The 24,545-nt window shown below is 53.2% G+C and overlaps 1 protein-coding gene across 11 annotated transcripts in view; it reads left to right on the forward strand.

Moving 5' to 3' along the window:
• Positions 1 to 24,545, forward strand: part of TET3 (tet methylcytosine dioxygenase 3) — a 163,695-nt gene that overhangs the window by 77,354 nt on the left and 61,796 nt on the right. For 10 of the 11 annotated variants that reach the window (XM_089773819.1, XM_089773823.1, XM_075910902.2 and 7 more), the window contains one exon: positions 21,692 to 24,350. In XM_089773819.1, the coding sequence (XP_089629945.1) occupies positions 21,692 to 24,350 (2,659 nt within the window). Of the gene's footprint in view, positions 1 to 4,807; positions 6,633 to 21,691; positions 24,351 to 24,545 lie in introns of those variants that run through there. The other variant, XM_075910912.2, reaches the window with a different exon arrangement.

Below are 24,545 nucleotides of genomic sequence, written 5' to 3' on the forward strand. Positions count from 1 at the left end.
AGCTGATGATGGCAAAGACCTTCATCCCCCGCCCCCACCCTGGGGACAAGCAGCCACCCTACATATCCTCTCGCTGCCAGAACTCGTCATTGAAAGATTGGATCTGCTCTGCTCTCTCGTTCCCTGCCTTAGCCTCTCTCTAGTCGGCTGCAAGTGAAGCATCCGCCCAGCTTTGCAGTGACCCTGGCTGCCCAGGCTCCTTCCAGTAATCCAGGGCCAGGTCTACACTACGTGACAGTAGTGGGACCTAAGATACGCATCTCCAGCTGCAAGTCGACGGTACTTCAGTCGCATTTCTGTGGCGTCCCCGCTGCAGGAGGTTGACGGGAGAAACTTCTCCGTCAACTTCCCTTCCTCCTTGCAACTCTGTGGAGTAACGGGGTTAACGGAGTACCATCAGCGGTTGATTTAGCGGGTCCCTGCTAGACCCACTAAATCAAACTCCGGAACATCGACCTCCGGAGTGTCGATCTTGGGGTAAGTGTAGACCTAGCCTAGGGCAGAGCCGCCTGGTAGCCCAGTCCTGGAGCGACCCGCAGCTCTGAATTCCACATTGTAAACCTCCTGGCCCAATCCAGAGCCCTTTGAAGTCTTTGGGGGTCTTCCTATTTGCTGCAGTGGGCACCTGGGACAGGAGGTTTTAATTTATCTTTTTTGTTCCTTCAGAAGAGACTTGGCCCAGGCTGGCCTGAAAATCCCCCGGCCTGTCTCCCACCCCCCCGGGAAGGTCTGTAGAACATTGTGTGCCAACTCACTACCCTAGATGCGCGTGTGCTCCGGCAAGATCTTACAGCAACCCGACAGCCTCAGCCATGTGCTAGCGTAGTTGGAGAGGCAGCTGCCTAGTGGGTAGTGCACTGGAATGGGAGTTCCATTCCCAGCTTGGCTGCTGCCTGCGTGCGCTTGGCTCCGTACCTCCGTTCCCCTGCCTTTTATCCATTCAGACAGCAGGCTCTGCAGGACGGGCGCTATCTGCTCTCAGGCCTGTGGGATGATGGGGGGAGGGGAGTGTTGTTTGTACCAGCAGCATATTCATCCTTCCTTTGACCTCAATGCGAGCACAATTATCTGTGCCCGGGGCGGAGTGTGGTGAAGAGAGGAAGGGGGCTGGGAGGGCAGTATTTTCATGCGGACTTTCCAGGAGCTAACAGAACAGCTGCTGCTTTTAGTAAATTGAATAAAATAATAGAAAACAGAACTGCATGGGGGCAAAACTGACTGCACCCTACCTTTGAAGTGGCTTGCCCTCCCTGGAATAATGCCTCTGCTTTGTGCCCCTTCCGACCTCTCCTTAGCACCCACCTCTGCTGTGATTCTTATAAGAATATTACTTGTATTGTGGTAGAAACTAGAGAGCCCAACCAAGATCAGGGCCCCATTGAGTGAGGCCCAGTGCATACAGATAGCAAGAGACAGCCCCTGCCCAGACGAGCTTACCGTTTAAATAGACAGGACAGACAGAGGGTAGACGGGGAAACTGAGGCATGGAGCACAGGGATGGGATTTACCTGAGTTCACACAGATGGCCCTTGGCAGAGCAAGAAAGAGAACTGGTGGTGTCCAAGTTCCAGTCTCGTTCCAATTCTGCTGCCTCCCAAGTGCAGCTCTGCGAGCTCATTTCTGTGTTTCACGTCTCCCCCAGACTCACCCCCTTTGTGCTCCCTGATGAGAAATCAGCCCATTTGTGACGTGGCTAGTTGGCCCTTACAGTAAGTGTGTAAAAATCTAGCCCATGCATCTCAGCCCAGAATGTGTTCGACTGGGGCCCTCACCCTGCTCACATGTCGCTCACCTCCTACGATTTGGATGTCTGTAGTCCAGGGGCCTTGCTTTCCGTTACTTAGCACAAGCTGGACGGGGGCCCAGGAAGGCTACAGCATTAAATATCAGTGACGGGGAGGGAATTGTCCTCATCGCTCCTCGGCAGTTCAGTGTGATGTCTCCTGGGGGCCAGCTCCCTACGTTGCTCCATTGACTCCAGGGCAGCTGTGCTGAATGGCAGACCCGGGAGAGAGATGGGCAGACATCCGGCTGAGAAAGGGAAAGCGATGCAGCCGGCTCGCCAGGGCTAGGTAGAAAGTTGCTGCCTTTTTATTTATGCCTCTCCCCAGCTTCCAGACTGGGCAGGAACTCTCTAGGGCAGGGAAGCTACTGAATGGGGCAGAGCCGCTTCAGCTGGAGTGAGTGTGTGAGAACCGGGCGGAGCTCACTTTGTTTGTGTGCTGCACACGCCCTTGTGTAGCTGACATCATTCAGACTGGGGCTTCCTGTCCTCCGCTGAAGTGGGGAGGTGGGTGTGGTGCGTGTGTGTGCGCGCCCAGACACATGTGTGGAGCTGTCTATAAGTACAGGAATGTGTGTGCATGAGCACACGTACGTGCATGTGAGAGTGTGTGGACATACATGCATGTGACTGTGTTCACGGGCTTACAGGTGGGGGTGTTTTACACGTGTGGGGCTGTCTAGGGAAAGGGAGCGAATCCCAACACACAGCAGTATTTTGATGCTAGGAGCCAGGACTTTAAGAGCTGGGAGAGCAGAGCACAGCCACTGTCAGGAAGCAATGCAGGCAGCCAGCTGTCCGTCCCTTGCACCCCGCTCTCCTTTGAAGAGTAGGGATGTGCAAACTGCTGTGGCTAAGAGATGAGAACCAAGTTCATGTGGGAGGTTGCTTTTCGTGAGCTTTTCGTGAGCTTTTCGTGCTGCCCCATCACATTTCTATGGCTGTAGCAAAATACCACGATTCCCAATTTATGCTGGGGAAACTGAGTTATGGGGAAGCAAAGTGAGTGACACCAGTTCCCACCCAGAGCCAGTAATTGGGGGGGAGATAGCTCAGTGGTTTGAGGGGTGGCCTGTTAAACCCAGGGTTGTGAGCTCAGCCCTTGAGGGGGCCATTTAGGGATCTGGGTCAGATCTGTCAAGGGTGATGCTTGGTCCTGCCGAGAGGGCAGCGGACTGGACTCGATGACCCCTCAGGGTCCCTTCCAGCTTTATGAGATGGGTATAGCTCCATATTCTAATAGAATCAGGTATCCTGACTCTGGTTTTCTCCACTCTGACCACTGGATTGTGCTGCCTGCTTTCGGGAAGCTGCCCCTGGCTACCATCGACCCTCCAACCCACCCTCAGCCCACACTGGCTGGGGCGTTCCCAGTCCACTTTAATGTTTAATTTCCCTTTGTTCTCTTTGAGGCACTCCTGGGCTTGGCAATGCCTGGTACCTGTGCAGGCAGCTGGTCGAATGGTCCCATGTTTGTATTTGCCTTATTATAAGTGAGTTATTAACAGACTCCCACCAGGGCAGCTTCATTGCTAGCCACACTGGGGATAGGGCAGGGCCCCATCTCCCATTCACGCGCAGGGGGAGCCGGGTGCACAATTGCCCCGGGTGCTTTCGGGGGCTGAAGCACGAGGGGAACCAGCAAACACTCCAAAAATCCTTGCAGGCACAAGGATCAGGCCAGGCTGTTGCTTCCTGAGCGAGAGGGATTTAAAACCTGTTCCCTGGCTTCGCCGGCTGTTGATTTTTCCTGTGGAGAGCGTGTGCGGTTTGGAGCTGGCTTTGGGAGTGACACTTGATTTACAGCGGGCAGGCACATGGGAGAAAAGCTCGGCTGTTGGCTCTGGACTATTTTATTATTGTTCTTATCCGTGCGGGAGATTATTTAAAGATGAAATAGCCCCCAGTTTTGTACCATGGTCCAGCTGCATGTTCCCGATCCGGAGAGACGCATCTGCATTCATCTCTCCTTCTGATGCACGTCGGTGCCTCAAGGTATCCAGTAGGTGAGCATAGCCTCATAATACTGTTAGTATTAATTACCGTTAGTCTCCTGGATAGAGTGTCAGCCAGAATATATAGGCAGGGGTTGAAGGAGATGCCAGCTCCCCATGGCTGCTCCTTGCTCAGCTAGAGGGGAGCTGCTGTGGGCTTGGCTTGACTGGTAACGTTCCGATCAAGGAGGTCTCTCACTTGGCAGGTACCTTCTGCTGGTAGAGGAAGCCTGTTGGTTGAAGCAGGCACCTGGGTTCTCTTCCAGAGAGCGCTCAGCACTGCAACCCCAGTAGAGTAATTCAGCCCCTTCCGATACAGCGGGTGGCTCTCACTAAGCAGAGGCAGAAGGGGTAGCAAGATGAGAGAGTCAGCCACCTCTCTGGTTCAGAGCAGGACCCGGGTTCCTGCAGGGGCACTGCAGAGATTACCTGTCACAGTGTTTGCAGGACACCGGCGGGCAGCCTAAATGAAATGCAGCAGGCAAAGTTCACCCTCTGGTCTTACGTGGGGCATGGGCAGTGCATTGCCCGTACAAAGACACTCTCAAGGGCCTGAGAACGAATCCCTAAGCATGAGGCTGCTTGGGCCCAAAGCCTAATGGGGGGTGCCGTATTGAGAACGGCAACTAGCAGGAGGTCTCTGAGACAAGGAACATATCAGAGCAGGATGTGGACGCATTGGAGAGGGTCCAGCGGAGGGCAACCAAAATGATTAGGGGGCTGGAGCATATGACCTACAAGGAGAGGCTGAGGGACTTGGGTCTGTTTAGTCTGCAGAAGCGAAGAGCGAGGGGGGATTTGAGAGCAGCCTTCAACTTCCTGAAGGGAGGTTCCAAAGAGGCTGGCGAGAGGCTGTTCTCAGTGGGGGCAGGTGGCAGGACAAGGAGCAATGGTCTCAAGTTGCGGTGGGAGAGGTCTAGGTTGGATATTAGGAAAAACTATTTCACTAGGAGGGTGGTGAAGCACTGGGATGGGTTCCCTAGGGAAGTAGTGGAGTCTCCATCCCTAGAGGTGTTGAAGTCTCGGCTTGACAAAGCCCTGGCCGGGTTGATTTAGTTGGGATTGGTCCTGCCTAGAGCAGGGGGCTGGATGTGATGGCCTTCTGAGGTCTCTTCCAGTTCTATGGTTCGATGTTTCTATGATCCTGGGTAACCATGCTCTGCTGCTAGCAGCTCCATGTGGAGATGGACGGCCTCAGCCCTGCACCGGTTCCTGCACCTATCAGCTCTTGGAAGAGGCGAAGGGTCGCTTGCAATTTCTCCTCTTCCATGCCTTGGCCCATGGATAATGAGGCAAGCCTCTTCCGTTCCTGCACCCAGAAGGCGTGGCGCTGCTGGCATTTGTGGTTCCTTGCTCTTGGAGCTGGCTTGTTTTAGATTAGTTTTGAATTATTGTGGTGCCCAGGGGTTGGAAAACTCCTGCAGGACAGAGCCTCATGGAGCAGCTAACAGCAGTGTACGGTTCCCCCGTGCCATGGTGTTGATGTGTCCTAGGTTCCTTGCCTTGAGAGAGGGAGTTTTATCTCCATGGTCCCTTCAGTCCTTATCCAGGCCGACCTGGGTGCTGGGATTTGTGCCGTTTGCAGCTGGATCGAGACTCTTCTGGTCTCACAAAGTGCAGGGGTTGTGGTTTGTGTCATGTGGGTGCATGTTGTCCTTGGGCGGAGGCAGACCCCCCTATCCTTCACCCAGGAGCCAGCAGCTTTGTGACTACTCCTTCCCCGCACCAACCTCCTGAACCATCTCTCTGCCTTGTTCAGGGCACCTGGGATTTAGATTGATGGAGCTGCGTTTATCTTCCCCAAACTCTTTGGAAGCCAGGAGCGGGAGGAGGAAAGCTTGTTGGATTGCTAGATGGTGGCTCTTTCTCAGCGGATCGGGTCGCAATAAGAGATGGTGGGAAAATATTACCTAGCCCTTCCCCAGCGTTGCTGTCCAGATGATTTTGATTCTTCCGCCAGTGAGCGGGTTACAAATCTAGGGCCTCGTGATCAGGATCCGGGCCCCGCGGTAGGTGATTGGCAGCCTGCCTCTACGTAAGCGTGTACGGTGGAACTCCACAACTCCTTGGGTCTGTGAGCTTGCCTGATGACATCAGAGGGGGAGGGAAAGCAGGGAGAATGGTGGCCGGTCGCTTTCGTTCCCACGCAAGCTCTCCTTGATCCAGACCTGCGTTCGGCCCAGGTCGAGGGGCTGGGCGGGGGTCAGCAACTGCTGATCAGAGACCCTCCCCCCAGAAATGCCTTTGTGCATTAAAGGAAACGGCAACCGGCCACTGCCATGTTCCCAAAGGGAGTTGGGTTTGCTTTAAGGCGGCTGTTTCTGTGCTGCAGTAACAGCGTACGCAGCCGGTCCCTTTAACAGGGGGCATTTAAGGTTCTTCGATCGAAGCTGCAGGCAGAAAAACTCAGCGCTTGCAAAATGCTGAATCTCAGCTTTTCCGGGGCTGGGGATGTGGTGCTGGTTGATTTTTATCCATTTCTTTCTTTTTTGCTTTTTCAAAGTCCCCCCAAAGAGGCTGAGATCTTCCCCCTCTGAGCCTGGGCACAGCTCTTTTTTGTGTGTGCGGGGGGGTTAATTCTGTCCCACCGTCGCCCACACCAGCCCTGCTTTCTCCGCCTGCATGAAGTGCTGCTGCCATTCCGGCTATGTACGTGCACTGTGCAAGAAGGATAATGGCCCCTACAGCTGTTCGGCGGGGGGAGGGGGAAGTGTGTGTAGGCTGAATAACTAGATCAGTGTTCCCTCCTCTGTGGTCCTTGGTTGTGGTGTGTCACGTTTTCCTGTGGACCCTTCCATGCTTCCCTTTCCTTTCGCCCCTCAGTTTTTGGTTCTTTTCCAGTGGATTCTGCAAATGTAAGTGCTCTCTTTTTATCTTTTCCTTGCATGCAGTTTTCTGAGATGTATTCAGTTTTCTGTCCGTCTCTGTGTGTTTGTTGCCAGTTAAATCTTGTCTCTCTCTCTCTCTCTCTCTCTCTCTCTCTCTCTCTCTGGGGGGGGGGGGGGGGGGGGTGGTGTGGGGGTGTGTGTGTGTGTGGATTACGAAGCTGATGGAAGCTAGCAGCAGCAGTACATGTCATGTTTAAATAGCAGGATTTGCAAACCGCAGTGGAACTGGCGGACACTGTTGTAGTTTAGGACGATGATGGGGGGGCACCGACCTTTGTAAGCTGTTGCTATGGAAAACCAGCCCTGCTGCTGCTCCCCACGATTTCTAAAATCTTGTGCTGGGATCCTGCGGCTATCTGGGCAGGGGGTGAGCTCGGAGATGGTTTGCTTTGACAGAATTTGCCCCCTGGGGCACCAAAATAACTAGACGGAGGTGAGCGGTGGTGCTGTGGGGGGCGACGGGAGGAAATGCATTTCTTCAGCACAAAGGTTTTCCTACCGTTTGCAAGATCCTGGAGAGCTGTGGTGGGTTATTCCTGTCATGATTTTAAATTACAAATGGCTACTAACTTATTTTCTTAAGTAGCTTACTGAATTTGGAAGCTCTCCATGCGCGCGCGCGCGTGTGTGTGTGTGTGTGGTTTTGTTTCTTTTTTTGGCTGAGGCATTTAAAAAAATACACTCACTTTCCCTTAAGGTGGATTTTTTTTCCTTCTAAAAATATTGTCTGCCCCATTTCTGGGGCACTTAAAAACGATCACCGGGGGAGAGAAGGGTGCTGGGGATTAAAACAAAATGATCTTTGTTGTTTGCCTGAGTAAATACAAGGGGAGTTGGCCAAGGGGAGCTCTGTCAAGGGGAGATGGTGATGATAATAGCTGCGTGGGGATGGCGGTGGGAGCACATTTGTCATGAAAACCGGGGTGACTTTGTCTCGTGGGAGGTGAGTTCTTCAGCGTCACTCAGGCAAAAGAGGGGAGGGAATAGTCGATCCCCGCTCAGGGAGCCCAATGGCCTTGCACTGCACCCCCTGTGAGATCTGAGTGGAGCCAAAGGGGCCGGGGAGGTGGTGCTGCCGCTGATGGCTGGGGTGTGTGTGTGAAGAGCGAGAGGCAGGGATCTGGAGGTTCCTCAGAGTTCCCCCACCCCCAGCGGTGCTGCAGAGGAACAAAGGGAGCCAGGCGGAAAAGCTGTGATGTGCAGGACTTGTTAGAGGAGGGGTTGATTTGATTGGCTCCGTGTGTGGAAATCTGCCTCTGATCCGTGTAAGATATTCGATTTATAATTAACCCTTTGGGAGCCCGCCAGCACAGCGGTGTTGGGTCGTCCTTGCTTTACCGCCCCAGACTTCAGCTGTAGCTTGGACGGACAATTCACTTTTCCTCTCTCCCTCCTCTGCACCTTTGGCATTTAGCTGAGCAGACTCTGAGTCTTGCAGGTGAATTTTTTTTTATAGATTCAGAAGTCCCAAAGGGGTAATCTGCATCGTGCAGACTGGCCATCCTGGCATTGTGCTCCCGGTGACTTCTGGCAGATCACCCAAAGACACCCCCCCCCCCCCGGATTGATCAACTGACAGCCTTCATGTGAACTTTGTCCTGATTGTGTTTTAGCCTGGCCCTTAATAGAATCCTGGGTCAGATGGCAAACACAGGTGGGAGCAGACCATCAGCATCCATAGGTCCCCGTTAATAGCCCTCCCCTAGGTAGCTGAGGGCATGGGCATGTTCCCACTGAAGTCCAGCAGAGTCTGTCTTTGGCGATTAGTGAGCTCAAGCCCCATGGCCTGCCAGTGGCTGCAAGACACACCAGAAAATGTCTGTGTGCAGCTCCTGTGCAGGTGTGGCCCAGGTACAGGCTGAGTCAGTTTACTACCTGGCGCGGCAGCACCGGTGGAGGGACTTGGCTCAGGTCCAGGGCCTGGAAATTTGGTCCACTGCCGTTTTGGGGGCAAGTTGAGTGTCTGGGAGAGACAATGCCGAGTAGCGAGAGACGGTGCTTTGCACGTTCCCGCTGGCCTGGCTGCCGATGGGCTCCTGCCCAGGCGTCCAGCCGCCGCCGCTGTTCCAACCCTGGGCTTCCCACATGCAGAGCCTTGATGGGCAGCGGCATCCCTGGGCTGTCCCGGTGCGCTCCCAGCGCGGGGCCCGGTGTTCGCAAAGCCCCGGGCGGTCAGTGGATGCAGGGGTTCAACTGCAGCACGTGAATATTCATTAGCATGCCAGTTGCTGCTTTCTCAGAGGCCCCCAAATGCACTCTGTTCCCGCCCCCCTTAATACATGTGCAGGCTCACACTGTGTGACGGGCCGAGCTGCGAGAACACGGCGATGCTTGTATGGGCCTGGATGGTTTTCAGTGCGACATCATTTCCTTTCTCATTCCTGTTGAATTGTTCATTGGCATTACGCTGGCGTTCCCCCCCCCCCCCCTCCCCGTGGCAAGTCTCTAGGAGGGGGAACGAGCAGCTAGGAGGAATTACTGCCCCCCCCCAGCTCCACTTCAGACCTTTCCTGCCTGTCTGGGGCCGTGGACGCCCGCCTCTCTCTCGGGGTGTTGGGGCATCCCTCAGAGACCAACACACACCTGCGAAGTAGCACAGTGCTGCTCTCCCTGGTTGGGCAGGTTGGGCAACTCGGCTGTTGGGTCTGTCTACGCGGCAGTCAGAGGAGTGATGCTGACAGTCTAATCGTGTGCACTCAAGTGGCAGTCCCCGGCCACCTTGGCTTTTCGAGTTTCTGGCTCAAACTAGCTTGGTACGTTCTCATGTGCTGCCCTCAGCTCTGTGACTGCAGGTAGACATACCCCTGGAGAGCACACTACCGGGTGCTTCTTAGTGCTCCCAGGAACTCGGTCCAGAGAGCGCAGTCTCCATTTAGCCCTCTGTCAGCATCAGCTTTTCAAACATGGTCAACACGTAGAACCTCCCCCTCAACATGCAGGGCCAGATGTTCAGGCATCCTGTGTCGGCCCAAGGAGTTAGTGGCAAGGCTGGGAGACTGAACCTAGACGGGCTGTCTTCCAGTTGGAGCATCTTAACCACTAGGCCCGATCTCTTCCCTTAGGTGCTGAGGTCTGGAGTTCTGTGTCCTGTTCTAGGTGCCCGGGGCTGGCGACCTGGAAGGGATTCGGGGTAGAGCAACAACAGTAGTGCTGGGGCTGTAGGGGATTGATGTCCGAATAAGTGTAGAGCAGACAGTGGGGAGGGGAGCCGGAAGCCTTTGATGGGCACCTCGCAGGCATGAACGCCAAGGGCCGAGGGGATCGCCATAGGAAGGATGGGGGTGAAATGAACGGGAAGGAGACTGAGGCCGTGTATGTGTGCAGCTGCACCGCTGGGAAAGTGAGACCGCACCTGTCGTTGGCATGAGAGAACTGACCGGGAGCTAGGAGCCGCCCTGCCCTGGGCATGGACAGGATGAAGTGGGTTGTGTGTGGGGGGCAGGGTTCCCCCTGTGTGCAGAGACAAATTCACGGCAGTGATGTTCCCCATCCCATGCCAAAGCCTTTGAGGCATTGTCCTCAGGCTGGTGGAGGGATGTGTGGGGCCGAATGGGTGATGTACCTGTCCCCTCCCAGCTAGTGGAGAGGAATCTTCAGATGGCGTGTTAGCTTTTCCAGCTGGGCGCTGTGGGATCACCCCTGCCAGCGCGGCTCCATTCAAGCTGGGGACTTGGGTGCTAGGGGCGTCACACAAGGCCCCTAGCACGGGGCTTAGTGATCCTGCTCCTACTATGCCCTTGTGTTACAGCAGAAAAGACTTGGGGGGTCCCTCCTCCCGTCTAGCCCCAGTGAAAAGGAGGATGGCTGAAAACTTGTGCTCCCGCAGCTCTCCGGGGTCTGGGATCCCTGCCATTCGCTCTCACAGAGCTCCCCTCCAGCGCTTCTGCCTTGCTCCCCTTCTGCCACAATTCAATCCACCGACCTGGCACCAGTGCCATCCTCGTCCCTCCGCCCAGGCCAGCCCCACCCCGTGGAAGTCAATGGCTACGTTCCCTTCCCAGGGCACCGCAGCGTGGACCTCTGCTGCGGTGGTCCCCTGCTTTCTGCAGGCATCCTGGGTCCAGCAACTTGTTTCGTTTGTTGGGTTTTTCTTAAACGTGCTGCTACCTCGCTCCTGGCCTTGGGAGGTGACGCGGCAAAGTCTCCTTAGTGCCGGGTCCCTCTGGCAACCTGGGAAATTGCTCTCAGATGTCTCCTTGGTGCAGGACGGGGCTTTAGAAGAGACTTCTTGAGCTACCAACATGTGTGTCGCATTAGAGTACAGTATGGAACGTGGGAGATGGAGCCACGCTGCCCCTTCCCCTCGGGGAGATCTCAAAGCACCGGACGGCCTTGGAAGAAACCCTCTCGGTTGGAGCTATATTGAGCAGATTTCCGAAGGGCCTCGCTGACCTATGAGCTGTCCCCTGTGGGTGGGAAGTGACCTCGTTTGGCCTTTCCTTGTTATGGGGTCATAGCAGGGCGTGGGTTGTCTCTGCTGGCCAATGACCGCCTGCTCCAGTCTCACTCTGAAGTGGGGCCTTTTGGTTCTCAGGGAAAGTAAATTGGAAAGACGGCTCCGACTCCCGTGTGAAGGCCGCGTCTGCTATAGCAGTGCTGCTGCAGGCTAGCTGCCCCAACCTCGCGCCACAGGGTAGACACTTACTTCAGTGGCCAGAAGGGGTTTCCCATTGATTTAATGAATCCACCTTTCTGAGAGGCCCTTGCTCAGCTGGTTCCTTCAGACCAGCCGGGTCTCCTCTGCGGGGGTGGGGGAAGGAGCATCGCTCGGGGCATGAAATTCTGGACGGCTCTGAGCGATGTAGTTAGGCCCTGCAGATATTTAGGTGGAAACCAGGGACTAAGACCTGGGCCGCAGTGGGAATTAGTGGAGAGTGGAATTGCTGCTCAGACCCAGATCAAATCAAGCCATATGGTGTTAACCAGAGGATACAAAGGCTGGCTCATAACTGGGCCTGGGCTTTGCTTCACCATGGACGTCACGTTTAAGGCCTGGTCTCTGCGAGACAGTTAGGTTGGTGCAGTGACATCCTGGAGGGGGGGTGAACTTTTGAGCAAGGTCATTCTGCTGACCTCAGAGCTGGTATAACCAGTGCTGAGTCGAGAGGATAGTTCTTCCAAGCTACCGCCTCTTGGGGAGCGGGGTTACCTGTGGGAGGGATTCTCCAGTCAGCATAAGTGTGGTCTACACCGAAACACGGTGCGGCTGTGGTGTGTGAAGTGTAGACAAGGCCTCCCTTTCTTCCCCCCTCCAGGTGTTTGTGTTGTCGGGGCGAATCCAGACATCGGGAGGGGTGCATCAAAGAAGCGTTCAGCAGAGTGGTCACATGGGCCACAGACGTGCCAAGATGGCAGGAGAGATGGTTCCACGTAGGTGGAGGGGGCTTGGCATCTCGCTTGCTCTGTCTGGCACTGATACCTGGTAGAGAGGCCTGAGGTGGGATGGTCCTTTCACCCCCGTGAAGAGGCTGCGGGGGAGAGGGGATGTGCCCTGCCCAACACGTTTTTTGGGCCTCTCAGTTTGGCCCTAAATCCACAGGCAAAATGAAAATAGTTTTTTATTATTTCTCCGATGGCCGTGTTCAGACCCTCAGGACTTGCAGCTGGGGCTCAGCGGGTGGCAGTTGTTTCAGTTAGAGGATTACCATGGAGACCGTCGATATGCTGAGCTGTGCCCCTTGAACCGGTTTAGTTAAACGGCGCCAATGCCCGTGTAGACGTTCTTATTTCATCTTACTCCAGGCTCATTTTGACTCGTTTTAGGAACAGGCTGGACTAAATCCCAATAAAAGGGTCCCATGCATGTGTTTTGCTTTGGTTTAACCGAATCACAGCAAATTTGTGTTGGATGAGACCTCAGCCCGCTGAACTCCCTCCCACGTGGTGCTGTCCCCCGCTCGCAGGTAGAGGTTGAAGGAGGAGTCTGTGTCTGCGCTGGCTCTCGGTGCCTGAGTCCTGCGGCCAGCGTTGGTTCCCCACCCTTGCCTATGGTGGCAATTTTCAGTTGCTCTCGCCCTGCGAGGGACAGTCCCTGGGTGAGGCTAGGACAGGGAGCACCAGCGAAGCCAGCCATGTGCTCAGCCCGCTGGAACAACAGTGTTAGCGAAAGAGAAAATGGGCCAGTCGTCGGGGGGATGCTAAGCTGGAGCCGCCTTTGCAAGGCTGCCTTTGTCTGGGCAGGGGGGCATTCGCGCTTTCATCCCCTCGGAGCGGCGGCAAGAAACACAATATGGAGATTAAGGGGGAAAAAAACCAACCGCCTCAGAGACCGTGTTAGGTCACAAAAACCCCTTGTCTGCAAACCCCGGGCTGTTTCTGTCTGACTGTCGGAGGAACTGCAGGGATTACAGTGCTGGCTGGGCAGGGCTTCAAGGGAGCCTAGGCCTTCTCTTGTGTGTTTTTCAGGCTGTACTTGGTTGGCTCCAGATATGCCCTCCCCACTGTATGTCCCTGCAGTCAGACTCCTGTAGCGGTGGGTGGCAAAGCCCTGGGAGATGTCCTCAGGCCAGGTCCTGGGCAGGATTGGGGCCTTCATTGAGAAACGTGGAGAGTGAGTGTGTGTCTGTGCCTAGGGACAAATGGTAACAATTCCCTCCTGTGTGCTAAGTGCTGACAGACAGCACGGTCCACTGCTGTCCCTGCTCTGGGAAGCTTACAGCCTAATTACAATCAAACTGTATCCCAATTATCTTTTCATTGGGTCATCTCTTATCTAGCTTGTGCCCATCCCCATAGTATCGAGGCTCCATAAACAAACAGTGAAACAGAGTCGGGTGTTTGGGAGTTGCAGGCCAGTTCGGGTCTGCCTACACTGCCTTGCAAACCAGCGGCTTGGGGACTCTGTTTCCTGACTCAGGTCTGCGGCTTGAGCTGCATCCACACTGCAAAAGGACAGGGCTTGGAATCGAGTGGCGCAGACCCCAGTGGGTCCAAGGACTTGGGCTTGAGTGTTTGGCGGAGCGATGCTCAAGCCTGTGCTCAGCTTTACAGGACAGTGTAGACGTACCATGAGCGGACATAAGTTTTCAAGTACATAAAAGGGTGTTACTTGGAGGAGGGAGAAAAATTGTTCTCCTTGGCCTCTGAGGACAGGACAAGAAGCCAAGGGCTTAAATTGCAGCCAGGGAGATTTAAGTTTGACATTAGGAAAAAGTTCCTGGCGGCCAGGGTGGCTAAACCTAGATTGTGGAATCTCCATCACTGCGGATGTTTAAGAGCAGATTAGACAGACCCGTCTCAGGGATGGATAATACTTTAAGAGCAGGTGAGACAGACATCTGTCAGGGATGGTCTACACGGTGCTTGGTCCTGTCATGAGGGCAGGGGACTGGACTTGATGACTCTCGAGGTCCCTTCCGGTCCTACCGGTCTGTGGCTACACTGCAGTAAAACTCTGCAGATGGCCCATGTCAGTTGACATAGCCTGAGGGGCTATACGGTTGCAGTGTAGACACTGCAGACTTCCAGAGCTCATGCCCCAGCTTAAACTCAAACCTTTGTACTGCAATTGTATAGCCCTGCAGTGCCCATCAGCCAGCACTGGTTAGTTAGTGTAGACAAACCCTTAGGGCCTCATCTGAATGACATGCCCTCATATAATGGGGTTCTGGTCCCAAGAGGTCCCTTGTTCTTTCCTGGTAGTGGTGCTGGGGGGTTACTACGTTCCAGGCTCCAGAGCTACTAAGAACATGGAGATGCAGTGGGGAGAGAATTTCTCTCTCTCTGGGGAACGTGGCCCTTTCAGGTTTATTGTTGTTGTCTGTGCAGCAACACCCAGAGGCGCACTGAGGATCAGGGCCTGGGGGGTTGGGCACTGTTTATCATAGCAGCGGGAAATCCCTGCTCCCAAGAACTTGCAGTCTCAGCAGCCATAGGATGGGAGGGGAAATAAAGGCACAAAGTGAAATGACTCGCCCAGGGTTACACAGTGGGTCAGTGGCAGAATCCAGATCTCCTGACTCCCAGTCCAGTACCCTGTTAACTAGATCACATCTACACTGTGAACTAGGAGTGTGGTTTCCCTGGTCCTGTACCCACCTGGAACCAGTGGGTATGTAAGTGGCATGGGCTAAGCCATGCCACTGTTGCTCCTACACATGCTGCCTGCCATGGCGATGCTGCTATTTATATTCGCACTAGCTGGATATGTACACAAGGCCGGGAGTTACACCCTTAGCTCATAGTGTAAACACAGCTGTAGTGGGAATGCTTTGGGAGCATGCGCAGCAGGTACCCTACAGTACACAGGGGACTTCAGCTACCCAAACCCTTCACCGTAAAGCTGCAAACAGTAAATACAAAGTGCAAGGCTCAAGGGACTGGTAGATATCAGTGGGGGTCAGGTTTGCATTTGTCCCTAGGAGAAGAGAGCTGGTTACTCCAGTATTCCTGATGCTGTTGTGTGGCTGCTCCCATGTGGGAGCAGAAGCTGTTTCTGTATCCCCCCAGTAGATGATGCATGGGAAAAGCAAGCACTTAGCATCATAGACTTCTAGATTTCAGCAGGGTCTGGTGCAAGCCGTTGGACACCTTGCACCAGATTGAACCCTCCTGTGGACATTGATTTCAAAAGGGTTGTGCCTGTTTGTGCTTCCTCAGTTTTCCCAGATATAAAGTGAGGCCAGTGATGTAGTAGTGGGACGAATTTGTTATTTTAAGTATAGGCTTAGCTATTTTACTGACCAAGTGTGGGCGCCCAAGTCGGGTCTTCTATTGGTGTTTATAAGCAGCAGCACTTAGATTATCAGCTGTTTGGTTGGGGGCCATCTCTTTGTTCTATGTTCATACTGAGCTCCTAAAATGCTATGATGAAAGAAATAATAATAGATGAGATTCTTTGCATTCTTGACCATTTTTAGCTTGCAGTCCGTAGTGGGTCTTCTCTGGAGAATAAGGCTATAAAAACAGTTGTTTAAAGGGAAATGATTGGCTTCATTTTTTAAATTTCATTTTTAAAAATTTCCATTTGTCCCCCTTTAAAATTTGAAAGTCTGGGGAAATCTTATTTGAAAACTTTCATGTAGAATCATTTTTAATCAGGGATTTTTCCCCCTCTTCTCCGGTGGATGTTTATAAGGGTCTTTGAAGTTAGTTGGTTTGTACCTTGCTAACGGACTGCATGTGGAAAAATAGTGAAATCCACTATGCTTCTTCCAGGCATTTGAGTTCAGTTGAGTTCATTGAGGCACAGTTGGCATGGGAAACTATCCGTGTGGTGCTGAAGTGCAAGAGAGAGAGAGAAATTCTCAGGCCTCCTGTTCTTTTAAAGTTGAAATGAGAGCCCCTTTCACGTTGAAGTCAGAACCTCAGCTAGTATAAATCTGCATAGAGACACAGATTTTTAGCAGAGAGATGCAGATTTACACCAGCTGTGCGTGTGCATTTAACCTCACATTCTTGTTACATGTCATATCCAAAACCTTGATGGCCTAAATGTGTGGCACCTACCCAGACATAACTCCCCCTGAACTCAGCAGGCATTTTGCGTGCAGGATTGAGCTTGAAACGACTTCTCAGACAGGAAAGTCTCTTGACTGGCTGGGAGTGGCCCATATTTCATTAGCCAGCGTTTTGCTGTAGTCAGCAACATGCTTATCTGTAGTACAGAAACCAGCCTGAACTCAAGTGGAGAGTCCGCCTACAGCAATCAGCCTTGAAACAGTTTCCGCCTAAAAATACTTGGGCTTCATAAAAATGCCCCTGCTCTAGGGCGTTTGCTCTGTGCCTGTAGCTAGTGACCTGGGGAGGGACCAGTGACACTAACTCGCTCTCCTTGACTCCCTGCCTTCAAGATGCTTTGTTTGCTGCCTGAAGGTGGGTCAGTTTCGTAAGGCGTGAGTGTACAGAAATCCTGCCTGCTTTGAAACCTCTGCAAAGACTTTCCTGTTCAGCGGTGACATCCAGCATGGTATGCCCCCAGCATTGTCTTGCCATGGTACAGGGCTGGGTTAGGGAAAGCTCAGGCATCTTGGTGTCCGGGGCCCTCGGTCAAAGGAAAATGCAGGACAATGTAGCACTTTAAAGACTAACAAGATGGTTTATTAGATGATGAGCTAGGGGCAGCCGCCAACGTAGCCTCTTTAGGAGGAGGAGCGAGGCGAGGCTCCATCATCAGGGATGCGAGGAGAGGTACATCTATTCCAGGGATAGGAAAAGTCTATCTAGGTAAAAGGGGTGCTGTGTGAATCACTGGGGGAATAGTGATAGAAATGTAGCCGTGTTAGTCTGGGGTAGCTGAAGCAAAATGCAGGACAATGTAGCACTTTAAAGACTAACAAGATGGTTTATTAGATGATGAGCTTTCGTGGGCCAGACCCACTTCCTCAGATCAAATAGTGGAAGAAAATAGTCACAACCATATATACCAAAGGATACAATTAAAAAAAAAAAGAACACATATGAAAAGGACAAATCACATTTCAGAACAGGAGGGGGATGCGGGGGGGGGGGGAGGAAGGAAGGTAAGTGTCTGTGAATTGATGATATTAGAGGTGGGGAGAGTGGGATGTCTGTGAGCTAATGGTATTAGAGGTGATAATTGGGGAAACTATCTTGGTAATGGGTAAGATAGTTTGAGTGTTTGGGGGAAATAGGCCTTGTTTAGCCTTAATTCAGCAGTGTACCACCCCCATTTTAACTTGCCCCAGCCAATCATTCTTAGGAGTCCCTTCGGGGTTTGTATCTTCCCTGTAACATGAACCCTCGTGATCTGCCAAACGGCGGACCCAGCCTGGAAACAAATCTGGGTAGGTGGGTGATAAGTCCCAGCAACAGTCACTGCTGAGCAATAGAGATACCCGTTTGGATTTTCACTGGAGCAGGTCAGAATTGTTTTGTCCGAAAGTGTTTCTTTTGGGGGCTGGAATATTCCTTTTTAAATGGACAGAATTTTCTGCCTTTGTCAAAAGGACAAATTTTATTTTGGTTCAGTTCACCTTTTTTGCTCCCTTTTTTCCAGAGGAGGAGGGAATGGGAAATGAAAACTTTCAACTTGAATGTAAATGATTGTTTTTTAATCATTTATTTACGTGAAAAATAAAAAAAATCCTTGGCAAATTTTGAATGGAATGAAACGTTTTTAATTTCCTTTGAAATGTTTAGTGGAAAATAAGTCTGTTAACAGGTATGTGTTTCCCTTTTAGTAGGGACCCATCCAATTGGTTTTATACTACACTTATCACGTAGTATTCGAGTGTCTTCCATACAAAATCAATAGCAGTAGTTATAACCATGTCCCCTTTGCAGTGATTTTCAACCCATGGCCCACAGACCCTTGGGGATCTGCAGACGGTGTCTAAGATTTACATTGGGGTCCCCACCTCCCATTGAGAGATTTTAGGGCTCTGCATATGATAAAAGGTTTAAAACCACTGCACTCATGGGCTGCATCTAGACTGGCAAGTTTTTCCGCAAAAGCAGCCGCTTCTGTGGAAAAACTTGCCAGCTGTCTACACTGGCCGCTTGAATTTGCGCAAGAACACTGACGCTCTCATGTAAGATTGTCAGTGTTCTTGTGCAAATACTATGCTGCCTCCCGCTTGGGAAAAAGCCCTCTTGTGCAAATGCTTTAGTGCAAGAGGGCCAGTGTAGACAGCTAAAAACTGTTTTGCGCAAAAAAGCCCCGATGGCGAAAATGGCGATTGGGGCTTTCTTGCGCAAAACCGCGTCTAGATTGGCACGGACGCTTTTCCGCAAAAAGTGCTTTTGCGCAAAAGCATCCGTGCCAATCTAGACGCTCTTTTCCACAAATGCTTTTAACGGAAAAACTTTTCCGTTAAAAGCATTTGCGGAAAATCATGCCAGTCTAGACGTAGCCATGGATTTTGTGAAATCTGGCACTTTTCCTTTAAGGGTATTTTGTTTGTTTGTTTGTTTGTAACTGGTTTCTACTTTTTTCTTTACTGGGGGGGCAGTGTTTGGGTGGATGGAGGCACCCTGTTGTTGTTCTTGGTGGGTTGGCAAAGCTTTCTCAAAAGAGACGGTTCAGCAGCATGGCTAACTGTCGTGAGACAAGGATACCCTCAGCTTCTCACAGCATCACACAGGAAGCTATTGTACTTTTGAGCAGATAGGTCCTCTCTAGTTTTTCTCCTCGCCAACTCGGGACTGCTCCCTACAGTAAATTCATCTGGTCTTCCAACTACTGCACTTGACAAGTAGTGTCAGTTTAACTTTTATTAGTATTGAAACCAGGTTACTCAAACTGGTGCAAAAGCCTGGACAGATGCTGTTAATTTGGTTTAATTTAATTGTTCCTAATTGAGCTAAGCTACATGGGTAGAAGTCAGGCTAAACTCTTGCAGCTCAGCCTGGAGACAAAGAATGGAAGCTAAACAAATGCATGAAGAAGCAAATAGACCCCCCTCCTCTTGAATTAGCATGCACGTGGTTTCACAAATTGGGCTCCTGAGTTACAGTTCTCAGGCAGGCTGGGCTGGATGGGACACTAAGCAAAGGTTCTGCTTCTTGGATTGCGGTGGGGACTGCATGATGCTGTCTGCAATACGAGGGGTTGTTACCGTGAGCTTTGATTCCCCAGGGGAGCATTTTGAGTGTCTGGAAAAATCCCCTCCCTGTTCCAATAGCAAAAGTCCATTCTCAGATTCCCCCCTGAAACAGTGCATTGTAGCCTCCCTTGGAGAGAGGCAGCTGTATTCTAGGGATGAATGGGTGAGCTGTTTGTTTCAAGACGAGGGGTGAGCAGTATGAATATGCACAATCTAGAAAGAACTCTGGTGCTTGCAGAATGGAAACTTTGGTGCATTAACTAAGGACGGTCCTGGTCCATTTCCCAGCTCTGCCACTGACTTCCTGGGTGGCCTTGGCCAGGTAACTTATTTTGAGTGCTTCCATTCAGCTGCCCCAGACGAGATACCTACAGCCTGGCTCTCAGATTTGCTGACCACCCAGCGCTCCAGTGGAAGTCAGTGGGAGCTGCAGGTGCTTAGCACCTCTGAAAATCAGGCTGGAGAGGTTGCAGGCTGGGCCCCTTACAAAATATCAAGCAGCCAGAAAATAGAAATGTTGGGCTGGAACTCAGTATGCCCTCTGTAGTGTGGAGACACTGAAACTTATCTCCTATGGGTGTAAGAAGAGTTTAGGAAGAGTTAGTGTGTTGTGGTAATGCCTGCCTGGGAATTACAGTCATGCAGGCATTGCTTTTCATCAGTAGCTGTGTGACCACTTTACAAAGCCAAGCACTTTCCTCATCTTAAGATGAAAAAAACAGAGGCAGGGAGAGATGAAGTAACTTGCACAAGGTCACTCAGCAGGCCAGTGGCAGGGTTGGGGCTAGAACCCAGGTCTTCTAAGTCACAGCTCAGTAAGCTGCCCACTGGGCTGTGCTGCTGCCTCTCAGGTGGCCTTCTTTCTGTTCACAGCTGGGCTTATAACTCCACGTGGAAAGTCAGTCGCTCAGTGCCTCAGATTCCCATTTGTAAACTGGAGGTAAGAATGCCTGGAGAGCAAACTTAAAATAGCCCCTCCCCAATACACTGCACCACCCTCAGGCCATCTGTGTCCTGGCCCCAGGGCCAGCCATGGAGGTGCTGTGACTGATATCGCTAGGAATGCGGCATGCCATGTGCTCCAGACTTGTTAGCTGACACATGGTAATTACCTTGCTCCCGCTTGCAATTAACCGGCCCGCTCTGGAGACCCCACTGGCTTGTGTCGGGATTTTCACCCGTGTCCTGCACGAGACACTGACCCCAGCAGGAGTGCAATTCCCAGCTAGGTCTAGAGGTGAGGTCACACAGAGACCTACCTGCCCAGGCCTCTGCCTTCTGAACTACCCTGGGCTGTGAGCTCAAGGCTTCCCTGTGCTGCCCACCTTAGCCTGGAGGTTCGCTGTATTTGGCCCTTTTGATCCTTGGCCCTTCTGCAGAGGCTGCTCACAAGGGAGCTAGTTGTTACTGGTTCTGATGGTGATTTTTGTGACCCCCTGCTCCTGCCCCCTCCGGTCCATCAGGCACTGAGGCAGAGCAGAGAGCCTCTAAATTAGTTCCCCTTGGGTCGTAAGTCTTCATTGTGCATCCAGTTCCCCATCCCCCTGCAGGTAATCTCGTCACTTACATCCACTCAGTTTCACTGGCCATGCCAGGGAGGCAGAGAGCAGAGGAAAAGAGCCCAGGCTCTCTGTGTGATGAGCATTTGAGATTTGCATGCTACCCACCTGCCGCGGTTTAGCCAGTGGTAGAGAAGCACTTGAAAAGAGCCCAGAGGGAACCGCACTGGCTGTGGAGAGATGGACGAGCTGACCTGTGAGCGATGGCTATTTTCTATCTCTAACTTTTCTGATTCTGTGATAACGTTTCCCAGAACTGAGCAACACAGGCAGAGAAGGGAAGGCAGACGGAGCAGAGGAAAAGGAAACAGAGAGGCAGAAAGAGATCCAAGCAGGTATCTTTCAGGGTAGAATCAGTGAGGAAAGGAACAAAAGGAGCAGGGAAGGTGAGTCAGGCATATGCCTTTAAAAGGGTTTGCGCGCTGGGATGCCCTTGCTCCCAGGAAGAGCCAGTCAAACACCCCGTCCTCAATAGCTCCTGAACATTTCCCATTGTCGCTACCACTGGGAGCGCTAATGTAGACAAGGGACTTGGGTTTAACCTTTGCCATAGACGTACTGTGAGCAGGTTCAAGGCTTGTCCAGACACAGAGTTACACCTGTTCAACCTAAACCAGTGTGGTTAAACCAGGGCCACAAGCCTTGTGGGTGCTCTGATTTCAATTCAAATCAGACTTGTTCCACTTCAAATTAAATGGATTGGGAATCGCTGTCAGGTGAGGTGAACCAGAATCTGAGCATCCACACAGGGGTTTCACAGGTTTAACAAACCAGGGCAAGTTTTCAGGCAGCCAAGACCTCAGCTGGTGGCTGATCTATTTCGGCGCGCCCGGCAGGGGGATCTCTCCTGGTGCTGCTAGCCTTCTCCAGGGAGGCAGGTTTCAACCTAACAGAGGGATGGTCTGGGGGTGCCAGGTTGGCTGTGCATGTATTTACCCTCTGCTTTTCTCCATTCTCTCAGACAGGTTCGGAGGGCAACTCAGTTGATGGACCCAAAACAGGCCAAATGGAAGAAGGGCCAATTAACTATGTTGAAGAAAGAAGGCTGAACGAAGGCAGCGGGCCCAGCCTGGTGAATGGGGGGAGCCAGCCGGCTGGGGGAAGTGCCATGCTAATGGAAACAGGCAGCTGGCTCTCCAGCCAGCCTGTGGCCCGGCACTCCAGCGAGAAAGCTAAGTGGGAGGGCACTCCAGCCCCGGGCCACGGGAATGCCGCCAACGATGCAAAGCTGGAGGATGCACGGAACCTGGTGGCCTTCTCCGCCGTGGCCGAAGCCATGTCTTCCTACGGGATGCCGGCCGCGGGGTCCCCGTCGCAGCTGAGCATGCAGCTGTATGAGAAATTCAACTTGGAGATGAGCCGGGGAGGGGTGGACAACCCAGGGCTCCCCGCGCCTGACGTCACCCCCGGCGGCGAGGACCTGAACGCCCTCAAGGCTGCCCTGACCCTGGCCAAGCACGGCATGAAGCCCCCAAACTGCAACTGTGACGGCCCCGAGTGTCCTGACTACCTGGAGTGGCTGGAGCAGAAGATCAAGTTGGCCATTGGGGAGGGGCAGAGCCGCTCCTCCCAGAATCTCAGCGACGCCCACCACCAGCCCGTAGACAAAGGTGCTATTCCCAATCAGGTGCCTGCCGTGGTGGAGACGCTTAAGCCATGCCCGTCAGATGGCCTCCCCTTTTCCCAAAGTGCACTGAGCATCGCCAAGGAGAAGAACATCAGCCTCCAGACAGCCATCGCCATCGAAGCCCTCACCCAGCTGTCGTCCGCCCTCCCTCCGCCAGCCAGGGTGACTCCAGCTGCTCCCAGCAGCCCCATGCCGTCTGTGTCGTTCGCCTCGAAGGAACAGCTGGTCTGTTCATCCCCCTTCAGCCCAGACGAACCCTCGGTGCTACCCACATCCAGCAATGAGCCGTACCCGAGCCAGAACACCTATGGCGGACACACAGTGCTCCAGACATCTCGGGCCCCGACACAGTCATCTTGGCAGCCGGCGGACCCCCAGTATGTCCTCGAACCCAGCACCCCCCAGGAGCCTGGGGGCCTTTTCTCCAATTTCACCTCCACCCCCTCGAAACTGGAGTTTTCTGAGCCGTGGGAGGAAGAGCCGAAGCCGAAAAACAACTTGTGGATGCTCAACTCCGACCCACCTGCCTCCTTGGTGAGCGACCCCATGGCGGAGCTGGAGCAGCTGCTGGGCAGTGCCAGCGACTACATCAAGTCAGTGTTCAAGCGGCCTGAGGCAGTACCCAACAAGGTCAAGGCTGGCAAACCCAAGCAAGAGCTGCCGGCCCCACCTCTGAAGAAGGAAGCCGGGAGTAGCCATCCCAAGCTGGCCAGTAGCCAGCATTTGTCACAGCTGCTGCAGGAAGCAGACTTCCATAAAAAGACCCAGATGGTGCTGCAGCAGCATCTCCATCATAAGCGTAATCTCTTCCTGGACCAGAGCCTGGCCCCGCCGGGCCCGCAGGACCAGTTGCCCAAGTGGTGGGCTCCTGGCTCTCAGGCCCTGCCTCCAAAGCCATCCGAAAAGCAGGCCAAAGAGAAGAAGAAGAAAATTCAGCCTGACAAACCCCCCCAGGTCAAGCCACTCCGGAAGCAAGTGCAGATCAAGAAGTCAAAGCAGAAGGATTCGCAACCACTGTTCCTACCCCTGAGGCAAATTAGCTTGGAAGGGTTTCACTCCGCCCCCGCCCCTGAGCTCCCCACAGAAGAGATGCAGACGGACCACCCTCTCCCCAGCACCCCTGTCAGGCACCCTCCTCTCGCACTCATCACCCCCTGCTCCGCTGCACAGTCTCCCCTGCAGAAGCAGCTGGATGACCGAAGCCAGGCTCCCAACACTCAGGAAATGTGCGCTTTCAGCCAAGGGAGCCCAGAGGAAAACCGCCAGCACCCCCTTCGTCAGAACTTCCCGGGCCACCCTGCCGCCCCCTCCACGCCCATCTCCGGTTACTCGCCCGCTTGCTCTGCTGTGCCCTCTGGTGACAGCCAGGACCAAGCTCCCCACAAGCCTTTAAACCCTTCGGACCCGCTGCCGGCCCAGAACTCAGTCATGGTGGACGACAAGCTAGAGGAGCTGATCCGGCAGTTTGAGGCGGAGTTTGGGGAAAATTTCAGCCTGCAGAATACTGACCTCCCGGCTCCCCCACTCGCCGACGGGCTGCCCCCCCAGACTCTCTCCCACCAGGTGTCTTCTCTGAGCCACCTTCCGGAACTGCCACGGGGCTCGGACTCAACTCTCCAAGTGCCGGCTGCCGAGGACGGGGGGCCACCCCTGGCCGATGCTCCCGAGGTGGGACCCAAAGGCTTTTCGCCGTCGCCCAAGATGGGGCAGCATTTTGAGAACCCCTTTGGAGCTAGGTCCCCGAAGCAGATTAAAATAGAATCTTCTGGTGCTATCACTGTGGTGTCAACCACTTGCTTTTACTCTGAGGAAAACCAAAATGCGGATGCCGCTTACCTGGACGGGACCCCAACCAAGAACGACGTGCCATTCACGCCAACCCTCAGTGGATTTTTGGAATCTCCTTTGAAATACCTGGATACGCCCACGAAAAGTCTCCTGGACACCCCAGCCAAGCGGGCTCAGGCAGAATTCCCCACGTGTGACTGTGTGGGTAAGTGAAGCTGCTTCTCACCAGCTTATCAGGGCCTGATCTGGATTTGGGGGTGGGCAGAGTTTGGGCTGAATAAGACTGTGGAAAGGGGGGGGGTGTTCACCCCAGTGCCGAGAGCCCACGAGAGGCCCTTTGCACCACTCCCATGAGGGCTAGGCTGGCGTGGTACAGGGTCTAGTGTTGGTCCTCTGCACG

The sequence above is a fragment of the Pelodiscus sinensis genome, chromosome 28 (assembly GCF_052426305.1).
Source record: "Pelodiscus sinensis isolate ZL-2025 chromosome 28, ASM5242630v1, whole genome shotgun sequence".
NCBI classification, from domain to species: Eukaryota; Metazoa; Chordata; order Testudines; family Trionychidae; genus Pelodiscus; species Pelodiscus sinensis.